This window comes from Anabas testudineus, chromosome 21 (assembly GCF_900324465.2).
Source record: "Anabas testudineus chromosome 21, fAnaTes1.2, whole genome shotgun sequence".
NCBI lineage: Eukaryota > Metazoa > Chordata > Actinopteri > Anabantiformes > Anabantidae > Anabas > Anabas testudineus.
This window is the reverse complement of record NC_046629.1, coordinates 10,887,083-10,900,727: the sequence shown is the minus strand read 5'-3', so window position 1 is coordinate 10,900,727 and position 13,645 is coordinate 10,887,083. Positions and strand designations below refer to the sequence as shown.

At 38.8% G+C, this 13,645-nt stretch overlaps 1 protein-coding gene across 1 annotated transcript; it reads right to left on the bottom strand.

Moving 5' to 3' along the window:
- Positions 1–306: 306 nt before the first annotated feature.
- Positions 307–7,108, bottom strand: slc5a3b (solute carrier family 5 member 3b). The gene is made up of 2 exons (XM_026376623.1): positions 6,884–7,108; positions 307–4,741 (listed from the first exon to the last, which is right to left on the bottom strand). Exon 2 carries the CDS (start codon positions 4,445–4,447, stop codon positions 2,312–2,314), a length of 2,136 nt encoding a protein of 711 aa, XP_026232408.1. The 5' UTR covers positions 4,448–4,741; positions 6,884–7,108; the 3' UTR covers positions 307–2,311.
- Positions 7,109–13,645: the final 6,537 nt, after the last annotated feature.

The following is a 13,645-nucleotide window of genomic DNA, read 5'->3' as shown; positions in this document are numbered from 1 at the left end:
GCAATTTCCTGAAAACAGATGCTTAGATAGCTTACAACTTGGCTCCTGCCAATTATCACATTATCAATAAAGAATGTTTCTGATGTTGCAATTTTCTTTAGTACACCACAAGTCAACAAATCACCTGATTTTACAAGACATTCAAAACACATCATAATTAGTTTACTGTAAATCAGTAAACTAATTGTTTACTGATTTACAGTAAATGTTGTTGATGTTAACCAGTTCAAGGGAAAGTTTAGTCTCTGGCTGTTATCGCAACACAAAGAATGAGTGCAGACGTCTTTCTTTTTGTGTCCACAGAAACTTTATTTCCAGTCTCTAAAAATAAAATCCATAAAAAATAACAATGTATATATATATATATATATTCTTTCACAAAGAAAGAAAACATTAAAGCTCTTTCCCATAAAGCAATCATCACTTATCAATACTCTATATGCCATGCCTCATTTATGCCTGACACTGATATTTATTGGCCTATCACATTATGACACGGACTTTTTGGACTAATGTTATTCATTCAACACTGTTCCCAAACTTTAGAAATACACTATAAATGCTGCATGTTTTCGTTGTTACCGTTTTTATTATTTTATGTCCGGACACATTAAACTGTTGAAAAAAATTACGAATCCAAAAAGTCATAAACGTCAGGTACCTGGTTGAATTTGAGTAAGCATATCCAGTGTTGTGCTAATCCTGCAACAAATGTCATTTCTCCTTTACATTATCACCCTCTGCAGATATGCAGCTAACTGAAAATGCACTACATGGCAATGCTGATTTATCACGAGGTTTAAACAAATGTGGTGTTCACTACACAATGTTTTCAGGATGTAAAACTGAGTTCTTTTTTATTATTGTTTTCTTTGTCTGTTTTTTTGTTTGTTTGTTTTTTTAACTTCAGCATTGCACACTAAGACACATTTGGTAGGAGGTTGATAAAGATGCACTTGAAACAAGATTATATGTAGTGCACTAAATGACACACAGTAGATAAACAGCCTACTACTAAATAAATGTACATTACAGGTGATCCAAAGAGCCCTGAATTACATTGAACACAATGTTAACATAATGCAAGAGACTCAACACGTTATATAAAACATAAAATGAGATATGCACAAAATGGCAATTGACAAAGAATCATGAGCATTTGAACTCGTAGCTTTTTTGTTATAATGTAGTTGCAGTGCATAAAAACCTGTATGCTGGTTTTGAAATGTAACACAAAATACAGTCATACAAAAACTCACTAGAAGAATATACAGTATATAAACAGTTAAAAAGTATCAGTACAGCTCCAGATGTGACTGGATTTTGGTCAGTGACAACACATTGAACATCCCATCAAAATGAATAAGTACCATATAATAATAACATTTCTTCTCTGACAAATATAGTCTTAGAAAGGAAAGCAGTTCCTTATCTTGTGCTTCTATCCGGTTTCGGTGCTGCAAAACAAATACATATTCAAAATACTAGGTTTTAACTGTTAGCATGACAAAATTATTTTTTGGTGGAATACCTCCAGTAGACAAAATTAATAATTATAATGAAGACCATATTAGTCATATGAAACACCAACCGAGAAACAATGGTTCTTAGCATTTAACAGGTCTTGTTTTATAAACTATATAATGATCCCCTTATAGAGAGTAGTATCTCTCAAGCAAAAACTTTGGACATTTATGGAAATAATTTTTATTGTTAGCAACATGCTAACAATCTTGCAACATACATTTAGGGCAAAATAAAATTAAATAGTACTCACATACTTGGGTTCTAATGATATACATTGAGTAATAATAACTATGTTCAGCAGCAGAAACTTACAAAACTGCACTAAAAAGTTACTACAGATGTATGTATCCTACACCAGCAACTAAGCCTGCAGTCACAGTCAACAAGAGTGGAACAAACATTTGTTTTTCACCAAACAAATAAAGAAAGACAAGTGCATATGTCAAATAAGGCAAATATTAATTCACTTAGAGTTCTACAATTCTAAAAATCCCAGTAGATAATTTTAATGCAGGATTAACAAGTGCTGTACAAAATGGACACAACAGTGCCAAATAAGTTTCATAGTCATAAAGTACAGTTTTCATGTAGAGAAGCTTTAATCATTTAAAATGATTAGAATGAGCCCTGTTAGAGAGCTAAAAACAACTGTAAATATTACAGATGGAGATTCTCAAATCTGTGATACTTCAACTGTTTGTACAGAACCCAACCCTCCCCCACATAACTTCCACCTTCATAAAAGTCCCCACATCGAACCCCATTAGTTCAGTGCTGGTTTCAACTACAGTGAGAAATAAACAAACATGAAGATGCCCACAGAGCAGATGCATAGCAAGCCCAAATTGAGGAGCAATTTAACTCTAGGTGGCTCATACAACATCTCTGCAATGATTTTTGAGTCATCCTGCACCCCTTTTTGTTGAGTGCTTCGTTCTCCTTCCTTATACCCACAAAACCAGTTGAATATACGCATGCAAATGCTAGTTTCCCCATTCCCATGGCAGCCTTCTTCTGCACCAGTCATCTCCATCTTTCCATTCCCAAATCGCTCTGCAGGGGTGCTGGCAGGGGATGTTTCGGTGCTAGGGGTTGCTGGGTCATGGTCAGTGGAAGGAACTAAGAGTTTGACGTCTGCCCCATCCAAACACCTCTCTATTCTGATATCCTGGGGCATTTCTTTATGGAGGTTTTGATTGCCATTACAATGGCTCTTGTCAGTCAGTTTGTACATTTCCTCGCTATCTTTGGTGGGAACTTTTTCAATATTGCGCAGCCCCCAGACTGTGGTGGTGCGAACTCGCTCCTCCTCTGGGGGAGAGGTGCAGAGACTAACCAGCACTGCCACCAGCCCTGAAATCCAAAACAACCCAGCAGCAAAATACATGTAGTGAACATGAATGATGAAGGCAGGCCTATCATCTGGCTGGTCACAGCGAGGCTGGCGATAAATGAAAGCAAGGATCAGTCGTAGAGTGCCTAGTGTAAAACCAGTCATGCCTCCCCAAAATGCACCTTTCTCATTACATCTTTTCCAGAACACACCTAGCAGGAAGAGGGCAGCGATTGGCGGAGTTAAGTACCCAGCAACTTCCTGGATATAGAGGTATGTTTGTCCACCTTGCATTTCAATAATAACAGGGACCCAGGCAATGCTGATCACCACCATGACCACAACAAACATGCGGCCCACAATCAGCAGCTCTCGCTGTGATGCCTTCCTCCGAACTGTTTTGTAGATGTCTAGGGTGAATATAGTGCTGGCACTGTTGAAGATTGAGTCAAGATCACTCATCAGAGCTGCAATCATAACAGCCATCATCAGACCTCTGAGTCCAACAGGCATCACTGCCATGACCAGGCGTGGGTAGGCAATGTTTGAGCAGCCAGCCTGAGAACCACACACAGACATGCAGTGCTCAGGTCCAATGCAAGCGATCTCATCCGCAAACAAAATGCGGGAGATCATTCCTGGAATGACTATGACAAACATGGGCAGAATCTTGAGACATCCAGCCATAAGTGTTGAGCACTTGGCATGAGCGAGGTTTTTTGCTGCCAATACTCGCTGAACAATGACTTGGTCTGCACACCAGTACCAAATAGATGCAGGAGTCTGACCCAGAATAAAGCCTGGCCAGGGGATGTCTTCATCCAGAGGACCTCGGAGCATGCGTAGAGCATTTGGTTTGGGTTCAATGCGACAGGAAGGAGAATAGGTGAAATTTCCAGTAGCCACTATAGCAGAAACATTAGGAACTGCCTGCATGTACTTAGTTCTCACACCCTCTAGCCCACCAACTTTGATTAGGCTGATGGCTGTTAGGGTTAGGGCTCCACCAATCATCAACACTGCCTGAAGTGCATCTGTGTACAGTACTGCCACAAGTCCACCGGTGACAGTTAGCAGTGCAGTCATACTGATGAGCAGAACGATAGACACATAAAGGTTCCACCCAAGGGACTCCTGAATAAAAAGTGCTCCAGCATACAAGTCCACAGACAGCTTGGTAAAAATATAAAGCATCACAGACAAGAAAGCAAAGTAAACCTTTAGCCTGTTGCCGCCGTAGCGTTTCGACAGGTACTCAGGCATGGTGTAGACTCCCGAGTGGATATACACAGGGATAAACACCCAGCCAAGCAGCTGCATTAGCAGAAGTGCATTAAATTCCCACGCTCCAACGGCAAAGCCACTTGCTGCTCCTGACCCAGCCAGGCCTATGAAGTGTTCACTGCCAATGTTGCTGACGAAGAGTGATGCACCTATCACTATCCAGTTCATGGAGCGTCCAGCCAGGAAATAGCCACTCACAGTGCTGCGATTGGCTTTCCACATGGCAAAAAACCCGATGACTAGCACCAGGACAAAATATAGTGCTACAACAGATATGTCCGCTGCTTCCATTCCAGTACCCATTTTCACAGATGTTTTTGTAAAAGTCTCAGTTGGTAATGCAAAGCTTGCAGCTTATATGAATCCTTCCACGAACAGGAAATTAAACAGTCAAAGTTATGGATTTAATTGATAAATATGAAGCAATGAAAATGCTCTGCTTTGGTTTGCTGTCTGGATGGAAGCTGTAGTATCCACTATCAGGTCAAATTCACTAGTTGTGCTTCGGAGGGGGTTATCCACCAGCACTGAGGTCGTTCTAGATTTACAGGAGGATGCTGAAGGCCTTTGGTCAAGAAAAGCCTAGAATTTACATTCCTGCAAGACAGCAAAGACAAAGAAAAACACCTCATTAGAGATCTGACTTGTGAGAGGAAAAATACACATGAGCCTGAACGTTTACAAAAGCATGTGTGAAAAAAAAAAAAAGCATAGAAACATATGTAACATGGTGCATTTAAAAACACTGCACTCAAAGCTCAAAACAGAACTCAGGACGTAATATGAAAAATAACAGTAATATTAGATTTAAATTCATTTGGTTTTACCACTGCAGTTTATTTACAGCTCTGGTTCTTGGTGTAGTCTGCCTATGACTTTGCCCCTAAATTATTTTTTTTAATCACATGGGATTCACACCGTGCTACTACCATGATAAAACTTCAAAGCAAGCTTAATAACATTATGTGAGAAATCTAGAGTGAAGAGTAAAGTGGGAATAAAAAAAAACTAAGCAGTTAATTACCTAATACATGGCCTGACTTACATCATCTTTAAAATCTTGCAAAAGCTAAAGACAGATTTTTTGTGCTGGCACAAAATTGTGTTATTCCATTTTCTGGTTTGATCTATGAATAAATAAAGAGCAAAGGGATGCACAAGACAAAATGACATTTTAATTTTTAAATTTAATTTTTTTTTTTCCATTTGTATTACCATACACTTATTCTATTACACTGACATTACTAAAGCTAAACTGCTGACTAGGAGTGAAAACACTAACTTGCATTTAGCCATGTACTATTCTGAATACTGTATAGCAAATATAAATTTAAGATATAATAGCGGGATGGAGCAAAAGAAATTGTTGTGTCAGCAACATCTGTTTTATGTCAGTGTCTCAGACACACAAGTACACATGCACAAACATATTTGTTTGCCTGGCCTCCCTTGAGGTTTCAGTCTGCCATGCATGGTAGAAAAATAACCCTACGCCTTCATCTTCAAAACCAGGCTTTATGCATAGCCATCCTTCCCTATAAAAGAAGTCTTTGTTTTCATTTTACCATCTCATCATCATTGAGGGCTAAGCTCCATGCGTTCACCATAAAGTAGTCAACGCTTGCTCTGAAACACAGCAGTGTCATTCAACAGATTATTAACATTTTACTCAAGTTATATAAACCGGGAATCAAACATCAACATCCCAGTACAGCAGGACCTACTTACAGAGCTCTCAATCAGCCCACTGCCAAAATAAAAATACGACACTGTCAGTGCCTGCAGGGACACCAACTTTAACACCTTCTGATTCATATAACTGGGATAAACAAAACAACAGGTTTATTTATTTATTTATTTAATTTCCTTCCTGCAGCTGAATCTAGTAATGACGTTGTTTCCATCAAAACAAAGTTAAAGGTGAGAATCCAAGAGCGAGGCCAAGACAGAATAGGCAGACCTACCTCAAAGTCAATTAACTAGACTGAGAGGTATAGCAAAGTACAAACAACTTCAAAGCACATTTATGTTGATCACATTGCTTTCTATAGCACAGAAGAACTTCAGATATAAGGTACTCTCTTGCTGAAGGGAGGTGGGGGGGCAGTCACGGCTCCACCTTTGTTTTGTGTCACCATAATAAAGATCATGACAAATCCAGGCTGGAGGTAAGGCAGCGGGTGAAGTCAGCTGAGAATGATGGAGCAGTGTCATGGTGGATAGCTGCAGTTCAAAACAATGGTGCTTTAACTAGAGCCCAGACGTCTTTGTGACTCCAGAGGAGAAGAGAAGAGACACCACGACCTGGCATCTAACGGTGCACAGATGCACAGATGCACAGATGAGACCGGAGGAAATTTCTAGAACAGTCATTCATTCTTCCGGCTGCGCTTCAAGAAGCTGCTATTATCTCTAATAGCTCCCTTCAGCTCTGCCTTCACACATGACAATTACGCACTAATAAAGCAGACAGTGACACATGATGCTGCTCAGGTGTGTGAAATATTTCTCCTTGACTGACGTCAGCTGTGAAATGTAGGTTAATCGCACTCAGCTGAGATGTATGACACAACATATACGTGGTATGTTCACTGTTATTACCGAAAACACAGCTTCACGGGCTGAACGCCGACATGTGACCGCGTACCTTATTTAAAAAGATAGAGAAAAGCCACTCGACCAGTCAGGCAGTCGTGACAGGAACATAAAACGCACATGGAAACTAAACAAATATGCTACCTTGCTACATCGACACGCATGTGGATGAGGAAGAAGCGGCTCCCTGCTGAAGCGCCGTCCCCCACAGAGTCGCTGCTCGCCTCTGACCGCGCAGGGCTCCCCTGTCAATGTGTCGAGAGGACGTCTCTTGCAGACCCTTATCTTCTCTGTATCTTCCGTTTCATTTGAGCCGTGGTGACCGTCAGACAATGCTGCCTCTCCTCCTTATAGGAACCAGTTCACATCCACGCCCCACACGTGTAGCAGACCCGTGACGCGTTTGGGTGCGAAACGCCCACTGGAAACGGCATCAGCTACTGATCTACTGAACTCTTCTATTGGCCTTTATGTTTATGTTTTTTTTATGTAAACAACACCTTACAACAAGTGTCAAAAGATTTTTTTTTATGTTTTGTTTACAGCACTTTTTAAAGTTTTTAATTATTTCAACTTTAGATAAATTAGCTCCACATTGTATCAAATATTATGAAAACTGGGCATCGACTACTCTGTAATACTTCATTGCAACTGGAGATGATATTTGCATTTAGATATTTGTAGATAATTGCATAGAAAATATCTAAACCACTCCCTGCTGTATTGGAAAAAAAACAACTCATGTGCTACCTGAGCTCATCAGCCTAATTGAAGGTGAAATCAGTGGCTAATCAACCAGAAATACCTCTAATGTGTCTAAACTGCTGCAAATCATAGAAACTACTGGAAAGATCTGCTCCGACTGGTTAGAAGTTTAATTAGTAATCAGATTTTAGGTTAAGACTTGGAGCAGCCTAGAAAGCAACAGCAGTTGTCAACTGATTCCTTAAAGGTTTCTTATCTTGAATTTTTTTAGAGCTGTTTTTTCTAATGCCTCACTGGAATGAAATCCACCCTGTATGCCAAAAATAATATACATAAAAAAAAATACAAAGGTATGCATTCTTCACTTCTGCAGGAACACATGCTTGTGTTTTACAAGTGTTCTGGCATAGATGAGGCCCGGGGACATCCTGGCTAGTGATCAAGAGGAAGTGTTTGTCAGTTTGGAGCAATAGAAGGAAACCCACCACTCATAGCCTGCGACCACCATGTGATGCACAGTTACTGTTGTGCCTTGATTGTGTGGGGTTGCAACATAATAGTGTTTCTTCAGGTTAAGCTACATCAGGTTTATTCTGCTAAAACAAGTTTATTATATATGCTATAAAATTATTTTTATATATTCAGTCAACAACACTTCACCATCTAAATAAGTGTGTGTATTATAACTAGCATTACTGATACGACTTACTAATAATAATAATAATAATAATAATAGCATGAATGGTGATAATAAAAGGTTACTTAGGCCTATCAACAACACTGCAAAAAAAAAAAAAACATATTTGTCATAATAAAAGTCAACTGTGAGTAGTTGCATGGTTGACTTCCAACAAAACATCCTGCAAAAGCAGACACAGCTTTGCATATTATAGGAGGAGGGGAGTAAATTTCCACTCACCACTTCCAACGGATATATTGGAAATTTCCATTTCATAATAAACTACATTACCCAGGAAACCTTGCGCGTCTATGCTGCGTGTTTACGCTTCAGCAGCGAGTCGTCGGAGGACGCATAGCGGAAATGAGTTCTGATCTTGGAGTGTGAATGACTTAGTTATCTTTACCGTGTAGCTTTGGATTTGTTGCTTTTATCCTTTTGGAAAGCTCGTGTGATTACATTTTACATTAGTATTGATCATGGCGCCCTCCGATGGCAAAGTGCTGTCATTATAGTTTACTGAGGGAAACGCTGCGGTCTGTCAAAGCCGCAGATGTGGACTGAAAATGTACCTCTGCTATATTTGTTTTAAAGGCAGCTCTACCTTTAATTTAGAATAAATATAAAAAGGACCGTGAGAGACAATGAGATGAAAAATGCGTTTCAATGTGCTTTAGTTGAATGGGGCATCCAATAGTGATTCAATTAGATTTGATATGCATTAATATCAATCACTCAACACAACTCTAATCTCACAGTCCTACATTAACAAGGCCTGTTTGCTTGAACCAAGTATTTAATTAATTTTTCTTTTTCCTTATTTTTTGTTTATATAGAACCAAATCACAACAAAATATTAATATTATTATCTCAAGGCACTTTAGAATGAAAGGTTTAATACCAAACAGACTATATCAACACAGCTATACATTTAAAGAAAACCCAACAATCCCACTGGAGCAGCAGAGGAAAGAACCTCCAGCAGAACCAGGCTCAGGGTGGACGGCCATCTGCCTCAAATGGTTGGGGTGATTGGAAAGAGGAAAAAACAACAAGCAGCAGACAATATATAAAAAAGACAAAAGAGAGCACTGTTGTGTGCTTATATGGTGTTGACACATACACTGTATGTCATAACTTGCCTAAAAGCTTTTGAGATGTTTTTCATCACCACAAAATTGTCAAACAGTCTATTATGCCAAAGTGTTGACAGATTAAAGTACAGTTACTGCATGTGCGAAACACAGCCTTAAATTGGCCTCTAGCAGAGTCTGTAATACATCACTGAAGTGCTTTTTTGTGGTTGACGGTTTATGACAAATGAGTGCGTGTGTGCACACGTGTGAGGTCTACTTGTAAGTGGAGGCCCTCCAATTAATTTGATCTTCTATGCATCAACTAGGCCAAATATTTGCTAACCTTGTAATCACTTGTGTGTGAGACTGAAGGATTCAGGGCTCTATTTAGACCTAGGATTTAGATGCATCTTGGCCCATCAGATCGCAAGTGGACAGCCAAGACACCGTGTGTCAAATGCATCCCAGACCACATTGGCAAGTAGTTTGAATGATCAGATTACAATATTTAGCACTGTCCACTTGTGATCCATTCGCCAAAAATGCATCTTAAGACCAGGCGTTAGCAAGGTAAGGAAGGAGAAACAGGTGTCAGTACCAGGTTATTAGTTAATAAAAGCCCCACCATAAGGTGTAGTTGACCTCTTTATCCTGAGCTAGTAACAGGAAAACACAGATTTACTGAAATTCAAGGAAGAAGGTTCAATAAAGTTCCCAAATAAAGGTGGTAAGTGGTAGATTTGAGGGTTAATGTGCCTTATACTTAATTTGACACAATGTAAAGTGTATTAAGGAAGCCATTCAAACTGTACAGTTGGTCCTTCTGTTATTCTGCAGGGTTTCCTGGTGGCAGCCAATTGGGTGATAGTGGGTGAGTGCTGTGTGTCTTTTGGGTTTGGTTTTATTCTGCCCTTATCTTATTTCATTTTCTCTTTTCGAGCAGGACCAGCAGATGTTATTTTTAATTAAATTGTGGTAAGTAATAAAACTGCTTGTAACAGTGCTTGAGCAGGGTATTTAGACTGCTAGTCTTACTATTAGCTATCAGCAGTTACGTGGTTGTCTCTTAACAAACTGTAGGTTTTTATTGCAATCAATGACAAAAGGAGCCAACTGCAGTTAGTAGCTCAAAAACACACAAAACCTGAAAGGTGAAGTCTGGTGTCACACCCATGTAGGAGCGTTCTTCACTGTTTTAAAGGTAAGAGAGTTCACAACCTTATCTGAGAAGAGGGCTCCTCAGGATATGACTCACAAACCACGATGCAAACCAGCCTGATCGCTGGCTGATACAATTTTTTAAACCAGTGCAACCAGTCAACAATGACAGTTGTGTTTACTATTATATTTGATTATTATTGGTAGTAATAATCTAGTGGCTCATAACTCTCAACAGAGTTAGGGCTGTGGCTGCAATTAATTGTGATTAAACTAGATTTCTTCTCATTTAATTTTGATTGTGTACTTCTTCAAAAGATTTGCAGTCCATTTCAGTTTAAGAAATTTTGGGTAAGTATAATTATCATCTTGATACAGATGTTAATCCAAATACAATGATAGACAATTGTGCTATTTTGTAGGAAAAGCCTAAATATTGGGTGTTAGGACCACAAAGGTACTGTATAACTGTTTAAATGTAACATGTTGCTGTAGAGCCACCTACAGGCAATATGGCACAGATAAGTCTAATTTGCAGATGGCATAAATTGGAACACTGTGCATGTTCCAAATTATAGCAGTTTATATCATGCAGCCAGCGCTTTTCTAGAAATTAATAATGAGTTGAAGATGAATACAATCAAATATCATTAAAATGAAGAGCTTCAGTTAGTTCTTTATTTCTACCAAACATTGAAAGTGGTTCGGTTTTTGAGTTATTTCTCCAACAGACAAACAAACATTGAAAAACGACCCCCTCACATGAGATGACAATAAATCCATTGTTTGCCTCTCCTTCTTGTACATCATTCATGCATACAGTGTACTCACATGACCACAGCTCCCACTTTGTATCACATAGCACATTAGTCATAACCAGGGTATCGTTACAGGGGACTTGGCAAACACTAACTCTAGTGAACCTGGCTAACAGGTCTCTCAGGGGTAGTTGTTATATAAGTGATATATATATAGTTGTTATATAACCATGTATATTGCAAACTAGAAAAAGAGCTTGTTGAAGATGTAGTAACATATCTGATGTAGTGCAAATAGTGCTGTATAAACGATCAAGTTTCTATTAAGGACTTGGAGGCTGCATGCAACAGCTGCACAGTACACACAACACAAGTTTTTAATCAGCATGGTAATGACAATCTTTTGGAGAATGCCAACAATTTGGAGAATGTTTTGTGCACCGATATAAATGTCCACACAGTTTTGGCCCTTCCAATTTTTCCTGTTGCTGTACCTCTTGCCAAAATTCCATTGTGATGCATCTGCAAGATTGCTCTGATGATTTCGAAAGACGCCTTGAACACTTCAAGAGCCAAGAAATGGGCAAGAAAAATCACCACAGGCCCCTTAGAGACTGGACACAACCTCTACCAGCTTCTCCTCTCTGCCAGGTGCTACAGAGCTCTGTATGCCACAATTGCCAGATACCAGAAAGGGTCTTTCCACAGGCCGTCACATTCAGTAACAGCTGTCTACATACTATTGCTACATTGCTGCTACTCATATTCTAGATGTTTGTCATACTAATACTTAACCACTACACCCCTACACATTGTATTGAGTTGTATTTTGTATGTCATGGTGCATCTTAGGTACGCAAGGAATTATACTGGGACTTGCACACACACTTGCACCTTGCATCTTGTTTACTGTTTAACAGTCGCTGCACTGTCCCTCAGAGCTATCAATAACTGGAAATTTGTATTATGTGATATGTAGCCAATAAAAGCATCACTTCTAGGGGTGTGTAGGGGTTTTTGTTGTTTTTCTTGCAATTGCACAATGTGTTCTATAATTATCTCTGTCTGTGGCAACAGACCCTATCCATACAAATTACTGAAAAAAATAGAAAGTCCAAATGTTTTGATAAAATGTTATTCATAGTCTAGGTTTGTTAAGACTGGATCACATTTGTGACCTAGTTTCTATATATTCCACTGCCTGTTGTCATTCTATAATTTCCATTAGATTTAGGAAAATAAATCCACTATCTATAAGACTAAGTGAGTACAACACAGGTTTTTTTCTGTTTTACACAGTGCACATCCTTTTTAAATGGTGAAGTACTAGTGAATATGGTGGGGGAAAGTTTTAAAAGTTAAAATAACTTTGAGGGCAAATGCAGTTTACTATTAACCACTTTACCTGTTCTGTCACAGAACAATTAGAAGAGGAAGGACAAAGTGACAAATTTAAGACTGACCTCTATTTGACTTCGGTCCTAACTCTCAGTATCAATGTATTGGATAAACTGAAAAGAAGCATGACAAATATTTGTTGTTTAATAATTGCATACATTATACAAACACCTATAAACAGTCCCTTAGAGTCTTGGAGACCCTTTATTTTTGGTGCAGCTACAGAAACTTCTTTTACTGTGTCCAAGTAATTGCAGAGCTGTGGTAACTTTGCATTTCGACACCCTGTCAAAATCATATTTTTGGAAATTCCTTTTACTTAAATGATGAATAAATTATGTCTTCTGTGGAAATAACCAGATAAAAATGCCAACATGTTTTCTCCAGGGAGACTTTGAAATTTCTACAAATAATATCAAACAGGAAGTAAAGTATAAATTATTCCAAATGTATTCCTGGAGTTTATACCTCATTTAGATTTCTTTACATTTTCTAATTGGCTACATCAAAAATCACCTACTCATTTCACTCTGTAAGACTGTCATTGACTTTGTCTGAGCACTTGCATATCTGGTACTGCTCATAGCTTAACTGAGTTTTTGCAGGACTGACAGGTTCAACATGTTTGCAAATGCAGGAGCTCCATCTACAGACATAAATCTGTATTTGCTAGTGTGGACAAAACACAAACAATTACAAATAAAACATCTGCGTGGATCTGGGGGGCCCTGTGACAGAACCCTGCTTACCACACAGTGACAGCCGGGAGTGGCCCATGGCCCTTAACAGAAAAAGCGATGAAGAGGGTTGGACATTTGTATTGAAAGTACAAAAAGGAAAACTTTAAAGATGCTGTGATAATCTGTCCTGAATTTCCTTTTGGGGATTAATAAAGTTTATCTTATCTTATCAGAGTTACAAACAGAATATCTGTTATAAAGGCTGTAATAATAATGAACAACCTTACTTTGAGTATGGACTTCCGTTGTAGTGTTATAACCCAATGATTCCACAAGGTGGTGTCGTGATGAGGGAAACTAATAGACTGAACTATAAATACCTTGTATGGTAGGTGAAACCCCAAATGATGCAGTTTTTAGTTCATTCTGAATGTCTTAAAATTCTAATTCAA

What these genes read in the sequence shown, in the direction of transcription:
- slc5a3b (XM_026376623.1), bottom strand. Translation starts at nt 4,447, where the DNA reads ATGGGTACTGGAATGGAAGCAGCGGACATATCTGTTGTAGCACTATAT.